Raw genomic sequence first — 13101 nt, 5'->3', positions numbered from 1 at the left:
TTCGATCTAACTCCCCCTCTCTCCCTATTTATTTCAGAACCCTGTCCCCCTCCCCCATTTCTGATGAAGGGTCTAGGCCCGAAACATCAGCTTTTGTGCTCCTAAGATGCTGTTTGGCCTGCTGTGTTCATCCAACTCTACACTTTGTTATCTCCATCAGAGCCAGCTCCTGCTTGTATCTGTCAGCCAGGGCTCCCTAACTGGACCAGATTAACAGCATCCATATTCTATGAGATCCACTTTGCAGACCTCATTGTAATCCCTACAGTGCCAGCACTGATCCCTGTGGAACCCTACTGGTTACAGGTCGCCAACCTGAGAAAGAACCCTTGTTCCCCACTGTCTGTTTCCTTGCCAATATACTACCTCCAACACAGTGGGTTTTTATCTCATGACTTAATCTTTTGTGAGGCATCTTAGCAAACTCCTTTTGGAAGGCCAAATACGACATATCTACTGGTCCCGTCTATCAACTCTGGGTTGAGACTTTCTCGAAAACCCAAATAAATTAGTTAAACATGATTTCCCCTTCATGAAGCTCGGCTGACTTTGCTTGATATCTCATCTATTACATCTATTACATATTTCTATGCTATTCCATATTAACAATTGATTCCAACAAAAGATGTTAGACTGATCAGCTTATAGTTACTTGCTCTTTGCCTCTCTTCCTTTTTGAATCAGGCGTCACACTGACAGTTTTCCAATCCTCTGGCATTTCTCCAGAATCCGAGTGTTTTTGGAAAATTACAGCCAATGCATCTACTACTACAGCAGCTGTCTCTTCTAGGATCCTAGGATCTGAGCCACTGGGGCCAAGGGACGTCTCTGCCTTTAGCCCCATTAGTTTGTCAAATGATACTTAATCCATCCCCCTTATTCTTCCGTATTAACTAAATACTTGAAGCATGCAAGTGTGGTGGCTCAGCGGTTCGCACTGCTGCCTCACAGCACCAGGGACCTGGGGTCAATACCAGTCTCAGGTGACCATCTGTGTGGAGTCTGCATGTTCTCCCTGTGTCTATGTGGGTTTCCTCTGGGTGCTCCATTTCCTCTCACAGAGGTGGATTGGCCATTGGAAATGTGGAATTACAAGGTCTCTGTGGGATGGTCTTCAGAGGACCAGTGCAGAATTGATGGGCCACAGTGGCCTTTTCACACACACAGTCGGGATTCTACCATCACGACTGATATAAAACATCTGGCTAACTCCTCTAACGTTGCCCATAACTATCAATACTCAGGTAAAGCAAGTAATCCAGAAAACAAACGTTATGTTTTATTGTGAGAAGAACTGAATGCAGGAGTGGAGAGGTATTTTTCACTGAAACAGGGTATTGGTGGGAAGACACCCTGAGTCATGCGTACATTACAGGTCGCCGTACCTAACAGAAGGATTTTACTGGATGGTGGAAGCAGTTCAGAGAAGGCATACCAGCCTAATTCCTGGAATTTTCTAATACCTGAAATTACCTAGTACCTGGAATTACCTAATACCTGGCTTCCCTCATGAGGAAAGGCCTGACAGGCTGGGCCTGAATCCTCTGGAGTTTAGAAGTGTCAGAGCTGGCTTGGCTGAAAGGTCCTGATGTGACCTGACTGTATGGATTTCAAAAAGATGTTTCCTCATTTGGGAGAATCTAGAACTAGAAGCTGCAGTTTAAAAATAAAGGGTTGTCCATTTAGAACAGAGACAAGGAAACATTTCTTTCCTCTCAGAATGGCTTCAGAATTCCTTCCTCAAAATGCAGTGGGTGCAGAATCTTCACATGAACGAAGGAGGCGATAGATCCTTGAATGGCAAGGAGATCAAAGATTAGCAGGGGTATGCAGGAATGTAGGGTTGGGGTTAAAATCAGATCAACTATGATATTATTGAATGGGGGAGCAGGCTCAAAGGGCTGAACGGCCTAATCTTGTTCCTTGTTCATATTATTGCAAAACGATGAGGGCTTTGGACGGAATGGATAGAGGGAAACCTTCCCTGTTAGCAGCATGGCAGATGACACTAATTTAATATTCTTGGCAGAGGAATCAGAGGCTAGGTGTGGAAACTATTTTTCGGGGAGTGGGCGGTGAGCATCCTGCCTCAGAGTGTGGTAAAGGCTTTGCGAAAGGGAGTTAGCTGAAGGGACCTGTGGGGAGTAAAGTGACACTGGGGGAGGTGCCCTTGAAGAGAGCGGGCAGAGGCAATGCGGGGCTGAATGGCCTCCATCTATCTGCGCCCGTTCCGTGATTCCCTAATTTCTATCCCACACACAGGCACAAGGGAGGCAGCTGATCTGTGTAGCCAGAAGAACACTGAGAGGTTCCCAATTCAGAGGGTCCAGTTATGAGGGATATTCCAGCTCTTTAACTTTGAGACAGCTCATCTGGGTACAACGGCCTGTCCTGGGCATCAGTCCTGAAGGAATCCCGGGCCTGGACAAGGTGCGGATGGGTCAGGTACAAGTGTAACATTGTTAGAATGGTACTGACACTAGCAACAGCGTTAGGCTTATTGTCCTGAGTACTGGAGTATGTAAATATAGCAATTAAGTGAAAAGTGTGCAATGTTGCCCCTCATGGCACCATCATACTCACAAAGTACAAGCTTAGATACAAAACAGAGAAATAAAGAAAAAAGTTACATTACTTCACAGTGATTCATGGTATAAGTTAAAAAGGACAAGAAATAAGGTTAAAAAGATAACACTACAGTCAGATAAACAGATTACAAAACTGACTGCAAAGGCTAAATTAGAATATCAAGTGTTCCTCAGAGTTTATGAATGATCTGCTCAAGGTGTTTAAAATAATAGAAGAATGCAGTATAGTAGATCCAGGGAAACCAATTCCTGCAGGAGGAAAGTCTAGAAGCAGGTAGAATGATCTTAAATTAAACTCACTTTAGAAGCGAAAATCGAGAAACAAAGATAAATGAAAATTTGGACCCCTCTCCTAGACAGAGGCTGTGGGCAATAGGGGTCAAGGGGTGTTTTTGAGACTGAGATCGACCTGTTTGGTCTGAAGGAGGGACTTTTGGTGCAGGAGTAACTATCCCTGGTTCCGAGCAGGGAATGCTGGTTTCAAGTCCCACTCCAGGGCTCGATGGCCATGAGGATGCATTCATGGTGTGACATTAGAATCTGAGAGCAAGGTAACTATGTGTTGTGTCAGGGCCTCAATCTATGTAGCCTTTGGTGATAAGCTAGCGCCTGTCACAGGGTAAATCTGAGTTACTCAAACATACTCTTCATCAGCCTCTTCTAAGCCTAGGCAATGACACTGAAATACACAAGACATACACAAGAAATGTATTCAAGGAGGTAATGAAGGTGATTGATGTGGGTAGAACAGTGAATATTGTTTACATGGATTTTAGTAAGGCTTTCGACATGGTCCTTCATGGTAGGCTCATCCAGAAGATTAAGATGCATGGGATCCAGTGACCTGGCCACATGGATTCAGAATTGGTTTGCCCATTGAAGACAGAGGGCAGTGGTGGAAGGGTGTTTTTCAGGCTGGAGGTCAGTGACTAGTGACATTCCACAGGGATCTGTACTGGCACCTCTGCTGTTTGTGATAAATATAAATGACTCGGATGAAAATGTAGATGGGTGGGTTAGAAAGTTTGCAGACGATACAAAGATCAATGCAGTTGTGGATAGTGTAGCAAGTTGCCAAAGGATACAGTGGGATATAGCTCAGTTGCAGATATGGGCAGAGAAATGGCAGATGACGTTTAATCTGGGTAAGTGAGAGGCGCTGCACTTTGGGAGACCAAATGTCAAGGAAACGTATTGGTAATGGTAGGACTCTGAACAGCATTGATGTTTAAAATGATTCAAGTCCATAGCTCCCTGAAAGTGGCCACATGAGGAGATAGGGTGGTAAGGAAGGTGTATGACAATGCCTGCCTTTATTTGTCCAGGAATTGAGTACAAGAGTCAGGATGTCATGGTGCAGCTTTGTAAGACTTTGGTTCATCCACACTTAGAGTATTGTGTTCAATTCTAGTCGTCACATTACAGGAAGGATGTGGCGGCTTTGGAGAGGGTGCAGAAAAGGTTTACCAGGATGCTGCCTGGATTAGAGGGTATGAGCTATAAGGAAACACTAGAAAAACTTGGGTTGTTTTTCTGGAGCGGTGCAGGCTGAGGGGAGACTTGACAGAAGTCTATAAAATTATGAGACACCTAGATAGGGTTGACGATCAGAATCTTTTCCCCAGAGTTGAAATGTCTAATATTAGGGAGGCATGTATTTAAGGTAAGAGGGGGAAGTTCAAAGGAGACATGAGGGGCAAGTTTCTTTTTACACAGAGAGTGAGTCTGAAATGTGCTGCCAGGGGTGGTGGTAGAGGCAGATACAGTAGAGGCGTTTAAGGGGCTTTTAGATAAACACGTGAATATGCAAAGAATGGAGGGATATGGACCAAGGGCAGGCAGAAAGGATTAGTTTCATTTGGCATCATGGTCAGCACAACATCGTGGGCCTAAGGGCCCGTTTCTGTGCTGTACTGTTCTATATGGTGAAAAAGGGGAGCTGTTGTCCAGGTGAATGGTAGCACAGATCTGAAGGGTTGAATGGCCTCCTCCTGTTCCTTACAGTAGGTGAGAGGGGAGTTCCTACTGATTTATGTGAAGTAATAAATACATTGGCTCTAGCTGTAGAAGCAACTGACATCAGCAGAGCTCTTCCAGAGGTCAAGGTCAGACAGTGGTCAGTGGCTTCACTTGAAGAGATAGGGTACGCAAAGATGATTGGTCAGCAATGATGACCAATGAGAAGGAAGTACCTTGTACTGTTGGAAAAGCTGATCCGTGCAGTCCCTGATCACCAGAGAGGCCAGAAGGCTTTCCAAATGCGATACTTGCTTTTGTTTCACTTTGCTCTGGAAACAAGAAAGGTAAAATAATTGTGTCAGGTTAGTGGGATAAAATACGTGCACTTCCAGCACACAGCTTGGATGGCAAGCAAGGGGAGGGGGATTCATGTAGACACTCATTTATTGGGCAGTTTGATCTACCTGATCTCTCTTGGAGATCCCTGACTACTCTAGCAGATCCGTCCCCTCTCTTGGAGATCCCTCACCTCTCTTGGAGATCCCTGACCACTCCAGGAGATACCTGACATCTTGTGTACTTACGAATGGGACCGATGGGAAGCTTTCCCCAGAGCCCTATCCTTGATTAAAACTCCATATACATGATGCGTAATTTACTGCCTAGTGAGAGAAACAATTGGGAAATTGCAGCAAAAGGTGTCCCAAATGTTGGATGAGTGGTCAAGCCTAAAAAAACTAATTTTCCAAATTGCGACACATGGGCATCTGTGGTGAGGCCTCACTTTATTGCTCACTGACACTGTGCTTCGGGAAGCAGCTGGCTCTTGAGCGGAAATTCTTTGAAATGGTGTTGTTAACTCAGAGTCTTTCTCAGCTAGTTCTAAAGACAGTCTATAAGACCATAAGACATAGGAGTGGAAGTAAGGACATTCAGCCCATCGAGTCCACTCTGCCATTTAAATCATGGCTGATGGGCATTTCAACTCCACTTCCCTGCACTCTCCCAGTAGCCCTTGATTCCTTGCGAGATCAAGAATTTATCGATCTCTGCCTTGAAGGCATCTAATGTCCCGGCCTCTACTGTACTCCATGGCAATGAATTCCACAAGCCCACCACTCTCTGGCTGAAGAAATGTCTCCTCATTTCCATTTTAAATTTACCCCCTCTAATTCTAAGGCTGTGCCCACGGGTCCTAGTCTCCCTGCCTAACGGAAACAACTTCCCAGCGTCCACCCCTTCTAAGCCATACATTATCTTGTAAGTTTCTATTAGATCTCCCCTCAACCTTCTAAACTCTAATGAGTACAATCCCAGGATCCTTACCCGTTCATCATACGTTAAACCTACCATTCCAGGGATCATCCATGTGAATCTCCGCTGGACACGCTCCAGGCCAGTATGTCCTTCCTGAGGTGTGGGGCCCAAAATTGGATACAGTATTCTAAATGAGGCCTAACTAGAGCTTTATAAAGCCTCAGAAGCATATCGCTGCTTTTATATTCCAACACTCTTGAGATAAACGACAACATTACATTCACTTCCTTAATCACGGGCTCTACCTGCAAGTTAACCTTTAGAGAATCCTGGACCAACCAAGTCTAGAGTCACGCATAATGGCTGGTGGTAGAGGTGGTAACATAGTGGTCATGAGATGGGGCTCATAATCTGGAGAGCGAACTAAAAGCTCAGAGACATTGGTTTAAAATTCCACCACAACAGCTGGTGGAACCCAACTTCAATGAACAAACCTGGAACTTTTAAACGAAACCAACCTCAGTAAAAGGTGACCATGCAGCCCATATGGTTTACTGCTGTCCCTTACCTGGTCTGGCCTACATGTGACTCCAGACCTGCAGCAACATGGCTGACCCTTAACTGCCCTCTGATATGGATCTTACAAACATTCAGTCCGATGGGATTAGGGATGAGCAACAAATATTGACCTTGCCAGTGATACTCAATCGCATGAAAGAATAAAAATGTTCTTATTGGCCAGAGAAATTAAGGACAACTGTTTTCTTTCCCCAGAGTAACAAAGGATACAATTCTAAAAGGGGTGTAGGAGCAGAGAGAGACCAGGGATCATATCAGTACAAAGCATGGAAGTGGCAGGGCAGATTCAGAAAGTATTTGGAGTCTTTTATCATTCACTCATTGGATGTGGGTGTCACTGTCTGAGTCAGCATTTATTGTCCATCCCTAGCTGCCCTTGAGAAGGTGGTGGTGAGCTTCCTTCTTGAACCACTGCAGTCCATCAGTGCTGGGATACCCACAACGCTGTTAGGGAGGGAATTTCAGGATTTTGACCCAGCAACAGTGAAGGAATGGCGATATATTTCCAAGTCAGGATGGTGAGTGGCTTGGAGGAGAATTTGCAGGGGATGGTGTTCCCATGTATCTGCTGCCCTTGTCCTTCTAGATGGAAGTGGTCATGGGTTGGGAAGGTGCTGTCTGGGGATCTCTTGTGAATTTCTGCAGTGCATCTAGTAGATAGTACACACTGCTGCTACTGAGTGTCGGTGATGGAGGGAGAAGATGTTTCTGGATGTGGTGCCAGTCAAGCAGCTGCTTTGTCCTGGATGGTGTTGAGCTTCTTGAGCGTTGTTGGAGCTGCACCCATCCAGGGCAAGTGGGGAGTGTACCAGCACATTCTTGCCTTGTGTCTTGTAGATGATGGACAGGCTTTGGGGCAGTCAGGGGCTGATTTACTTGCTGCAGTATTCCTAGTCTTTGACTTGCTGTTGTGACTATTGTATTTATGTGGTGAGTCCAGTTGAGTTTCTGGCCAATGGTAACCCCCAGGATGTTGATAGTGGGAAAGTCGGTGATGGTAACACCATTGAATCTCAAGTGCAGTTGGCACTTTCTATAGAAAGACATACAGTATTAAAGCAAGGAGGCGATGATATAATCCTTTATCATGCTCTCTCAGCCAGGGGTAAAATAGTGGTGAGGCTGGATGCGACATTTTAGTGGGTATTTATTTCATGCGTATTAATTTAATGGGTAGTAGATTAGTAAGCAGTAGATTACTGGGCATTAATTGACTATTTAGGGGCCTCAACAGAGGTGGGTGGTGTGACCATCTCATTGCCCCTGTAAAATGGGAGACAGGTCAGGGAGGTAATGGGAAAGCCTGCTAATGCATTTTATGTGCCTCCCCCAACTCTGCCGTCAAAACTCCTGCTGGAGAGTAGGAGTTTAATTTTGCTCACAGTGTTGTTTCTAAAGGGCCCATTAGTTATTGAAATACAATACGAACGTTATACATAGCAGTGTTTACTGTTGGAAGGAAACCTTAGACAGTGTTGCTATTGATAGTGAATAGACAACTAACATCACCGGAGGTGTAGCACATTACCGTCAAGCTTCAAGTTATCTTAAACAAGTTAATACCTGTGGAATTTATCAGGGCTTGAGTAAATCACTGAAACATGACTGCCCCAACCTCATGTGCCAGGCAACTGAGGTACAACTCATTGCTTTCTTGGGGGAGTGTCCGAAACAAATTGCTCAGCATTATTTATTTAATCTTTCCTCTCCTTCAACTACAACACATGAGAGAGTGCTGGAATTTCAAATACACAGAAAAAATATTAGACAGTGTTACCGTTCCCCGTTTTGCAAAGGGCCATTTCAACTTCTTGGATTCTGAAAGAGAGATTTGGATGGCTTTAGAATTCTTCCGACAGGTCACATTCCTTCAGATTACCCAACGCTCAGGCAACAGAACATTCAGCCAATCAGAAATACAAACTGTCACCAGCGAAGATTGAAGATTCCACCCATGTAGCTCTGTGAGCTTACCTGTGCTGAGCGAGGGGGTGGACGCAGTGCGGTAGAGATGTTCCACATGGTGAGAAATTAATAAATCGCCAGGAAATATTTCGAGTCCTGGTAAACAGACAACCAATGAGCTGCGCCGACGATGAGATGTGCATCTGTAACAGTGAGAAGAACAAGCAAAACCGAGTGGATTTTTCCACAGGCAATTATTTCAAAACTGATGTACCATTAGGGTCTGATCATGGCAACAGTAATGCTCAATGAACACACGTTATTTTGTCAGGAAATTAATCAATCTCTGAACTTGCGATTGAGACCACACACTCTATCACACACACAAAACATACAACGGACACACAGATACACACACGCAACACGCAACTAACATACATACTGTGACAATACCATGGCTCTGTTTTACTGCCTTTGCCTTGGCCAAAATGTGTGTTAATGGGATGTTACTATATTGGAACAGTTACTGAATATTAGATATTCTGTTACGTTTTCTATTAGAGGTAAAGCTCTTCTTTCTTTTGTTTAAATTGTATCCATAGTGTGAGAATAAAGTGAGTTTTTCTTTAAGCCGAGTAGTGTATCCAATCAAATTACATCTGGAACACAGCACCTCACACTTGCCTTTAAAGAAAAGTTAGTTTGAAGGGGATAACAAAGTGTGAAGCTGGATGAACACAGCAGGCCAAGCAGCATCTCAGGAGCACAAAAGCTGATGTTTCGGGCCTAGACCCTTTATCTTCTTTTCTCTCCATCTTTAGTCCGCCTCCCCCCTCTCCCTATTTATTCCAGTTCCTCTTCCCCACCCCCCTCTCTGATGAAGGGTCTAGGCCCGAAACGTCAGCTTTTGTGCTCCTGAGATGCTGCTTGGCCTGCTGTGTTCATCCAGCTCCACACTTTGTTATCACAAATACAACATACATTCACAATCAACACACAACATACACATGGTGAAAATTCAAGGCGAAAATCAGCTGCTCCACTTTTCAACCACCCATTAGGTCATAGAGTTATTTGTCAAACAGAAGGAGGCTCATTCAGCCCATTGAATGCATGCTGGCTCATCAGCAATACAATTGCACCCTGTCTCCCTGCTCAGGCCACATAACCCTGCAAGTTTCTTTCTTTCAAGTGTCCATCCAATTCCCTCTTGAAATCATCGATTGTCTCCATCTACCATCTTCAAGGGCCACAGGACCCAGGTCATTACCACTTGCTGAGTACAAGCGTTTTTTTCCCACATTTCTGCATCTCTTGGCCAAAATCTTGTTCCCCATTCCCTCCCAGAAACCCCACCTGCCCTGTGCTTGCTGGCTTACACTGGCTTCCAGTTCTCTAGCACCTCCAACTTTAATTCTCATCTTCATTTGAATTCTTATCGTTTCTTTTTATTTTGCTAATCTCTCTAATTACCTCCAGCCCTATCTTTGAACCATTTCTTCATTGGATTCTGCCCTCCTGTGTACCCACACACCCTCTTCCTTTGCTCTACCATCATTGGCTGGAATCAGCATTAATCATCGTGTCAAATGCATTCCCAAAATCTCCCAATCCCCCTCTCCATATTTAAACTGCTCCCAAAAGCAAACATTCCTTCTGCCAGCCCGTTAATCACCTTACCCCCCACCATACTCCCTCCCTTTAGTTTACCATGCATGTTACGTTGGTCACACTCCTGCAAAATTGTCTTTGGATTTTTTTTAAGGTAATAGACAGTATACAGATGTGAGACGTTGCTGCTCATAAACACTGATAGTACTGGTTCAACATCCCAACTAATTTCACTTGGAAGGGGGCAGGTTTGGAACTTACTGCCAGGAGCAGAATTGGCTTCGTTCGTTCAAAGATGAAAGACAGTGGACACTGAAATGAAGTGTTGAAAATACTCAATAGGGTCTTGCAGTCTCTTTGGAGAGAGAAACGCAGTTAACGTTTCATGTAAATGAGCCGCCTCCATCTTGTCCCTACTGGTGCCTCGTGTCTAGACCAGACTTTCTATCCCCATATTGGGGGTGGGAGAAGGGGAAGGGTTTACAATGCTGGTTTGCCAGTATCACCCTAATCTCAGGCCATTGTCCTTACAGTGGGTTGAGGGTTTGCGGAACTATCCACCCACAAGTCACATGTAGCTAGTTTAGCTTATCAATGAGGGGCAAGGAGCTGAAAGGGTTAAAGCAGAAGAGTGCCTTAAGCACCATCCACAATTATGATATCATAAGGGCTTGGTGGGAGAACAGCTTCGGATGTTGATGTAGTGGAAACTATCATCTGGGTCTTCAAGCTCTCTGTAATGACGTCTGCCATATTAATATAACTTGTACCGAGTTGCTGTCATAACATCATGAGAAATAGGAGCAGAAGTAGGCCATTCTGCCCCTCAAGCTGCTGGACCATTCAATAAGATCATGGCTATCTTGATATTCCTCACTCCCACTTTCCTGCCCTTTCCTCGAATCCCTTGGTTCCCTGACTGATCAAGCAACTCTCTGTCTCAATCTTAAATTTACACAAGGACCTCATCCACACAGCTCTCTGTGGCAAGGATTTCCAAAGCCTCACAACCCTCTGAGCGAATATATTCCTCCTCATCTCAGTCTGAAATTGGCACCCCTTTATTCGGAGACTATGCCCTCTGACCTGAGATACTCACAGCTCTCCCTACTCTTCTACTCCAAACCCCTTGAAATAAGGGCCAACAATCCATTAGCATTCCCGATTACCTGCTGCAACTTTGTGCTATCGTGCAGTGAACTACATCTTTTTGGAAATAAGTTCGCATTAAATGTCCTCAATGAGACCTTGTAGATCCTGACACAGTGGCACTAAGTCTAGCAGAGGCATCTTGATATAATGCACAATTATGAGATACATTTTATAACAAAGAAGGTTTATTATCGAATCTAGCTAGAACATCACTATCTGCAAGTTCCCTTCTGAGCTGTTCACCATCCTGACTTGGAAATATTTTGCCATTCCTTCACTGTCACAGGGTCAAAACCCTGGAATTTCCTCCCTCAGAGCATTGTGGGTCAACCCACAGCACACGGGCTGCAGTGGTTCAAGAAGGCAGCTCACCACCAACTTCTCAAGGGCAACTAGGGATGGACAACGCCTACATCCCCTGTTGTTCAGTCCCCCTGAGCTACTGGGCACAAGGCCAACTTCCTGCAAGTTGCCTCTTGACACCCAACAGAGGGTAGGGAGGGGTTTACCCAACATTCCAAGCAGGTTGTAAGACCCTCCGCCATCAGCCTGGCCATAGCTGTGACCAGAGACCATTCTGTCGAGGACTTCACCCCCGATCCCTCAGGTAGCTGAGCTGTTGAACAGGGGAGAGAGAGAAAGAGAGCGAGAGAGAGAGAAAGAGAGAGAGAGAGACAGTGTCAAAATGGAGGTGTCCTGTCTCGATCTCTCTCTCTAGGCTGAACTGCTGTTTCATGTGGCCATTCCAATGGTCTTCCACCCTCAGGAGTCTATGCTCCATCCTCAAGTCGAATAGCAGGAGCCCATCCTCTAAACATTAACTGCCCAATGTGAGGAAAATCACTATCAGGTGACTGGTTCCCTCACTATGGGATGCTGTGACCCTAACAGCGGATTTGAATCTTCAAAGGGCAAATCCTCCACCCCAAATCACTTTTGTTATTCAACATTCCCTGGCCTCCACTCTGTCAGAGAACCCCCTCACTCTTCCTCCTCTTCAGTATTTGTTTAAAACCTACTCATTTCTAACATTATCAGTTCTGGTGAAAATTCATCAGCTTGAAACACTCAACCCCATTGTTCTGTCCACAGCAGCTGTCAGACCTGCTGAGTAGCTCCGGGAATTTTGACTTTCCAGATTCCCTGTATTTGTAAAGCTGTTGATGTGGACTGACTACCAGTTTATGTAAACCAACTGAATCTCGGCACCACTGAAATGAAAACCATGCCATTTCTATCAGGCCCTGACTTACATTGGGTTAGCAAGTTGAAACCCCTTTGCCAAAAACAAATGTCAATGCTTTACACTTCTCTTGTACTTTCGGTAGAAACAGCACAGTTTTATTCAACTGGGAAAGGATCGAGACGAAACATGATCGGATGTTTCATACAAACATTGCTTTTGTTTCTGTTACCCAGTTACTGAACTGGCGCTCCGTCTGACAGATATTTCTTTGTCACTCACCATTCACCAGACTCCCCAACGCTCATTCGGTTTAGAAAATGGAAAACTCGAGCTGTAATTAAACCAGCTAATTGTTTATTATCCCAAAGTTCCAAGTAACTCGATGAAAACAATCATGCTGAATTATTGCCTTTTAATATTCCTTTTTCATTTGCATTAAATGCCTGGATTTTCTCTAAACATTACACCTTAGTAGTTGCATGTTCAGTTTTCCACACCACCTACACTTTGGGAATTATATGTAACCTTACACTGTCAAGGTTTATTTAATTCTGCTTTATGAACGGTAGGGTGTTCCAAACTCTATTCTGAACTCAACAACATGGTATTTCTGCAGTCAAGTGAAATGCGTCATTGTTTGTCTAAAATAGGTATCTTTGCTGACCCAGTGTACAAGTATGTTGATGTAATCCAACCACATAACTGAATGAGAACTGATATGTTGACTGGGCTCCTCCAGCATTTTGACTGAAACGAAATTTAGATGAATTCAGAAAGTTTTGTAACCAGGAGTGAACAAGTATTAGGGAGCAAGAATCTTCAGAACCTGGGTAACCTGGCAAAAGAACTGAGAAAATCCTGCTC

At 44.5% G+C, this 13101-nt stretch overlaps 1 protein-coding gene across 4 annotated transcripts in view; it reads right to left on the bottom strand.

Annotated features, from left to right (window-relative positions):
- plekhg7 (pleckstrin homology domain containing, family G (with RhoGef domain) member 7) overlaps positions 1 to 13101 on the bottom strand; it is an 88403-nt gene that overhangs the window by 33542 nt on the left and 41760 nt on the right. For all 4 annotated transcript variants that reach the window (XM_048554279.1, XM_059654804.1, XM_059654805.1 and 1 more), the window contains exons 4-6: positions 8358 to 8491; positions 8161 to 8201; positions 4781 to 4876 (exon numbers count right to left, since the gene is read on the bottom strand). In XM_048554279.1, coding sequence (XP_048410236.1) covers positions 4781 to 4876; positions 8161 to 8201; positions 8358 to 8491 — 271 coding nt within the window. The remainder of the gene's footprint in view (positions 1 to 4780; positions 4877 to 8160; positions 8202 to 8357; positions 8492 to 13101) is intronic.

The sequence above is a fragment of the Stegostoma tigrinum genome, chromosome 25, assembly GCF_030684315.1.
Source record: "Stegostoma tigrinum isolate sSteTig4 chromosome 25, sSteTig4.hap1, whole genome shotgun sequence".
NCBI classification, from domain to species: domain Eukaryota; kingdom Metazoa; phylum Chordata; class Chondrichthyes; order Orectolobiformes; family Stegostomatidae; genus Stegostoma; species Stegostoma tigrinum.
The sequence above is the reverse complement of the archived record's forward strand: the minus strand, read 5'-3'. Positions and strand labels throughout refer to the sequence as shown.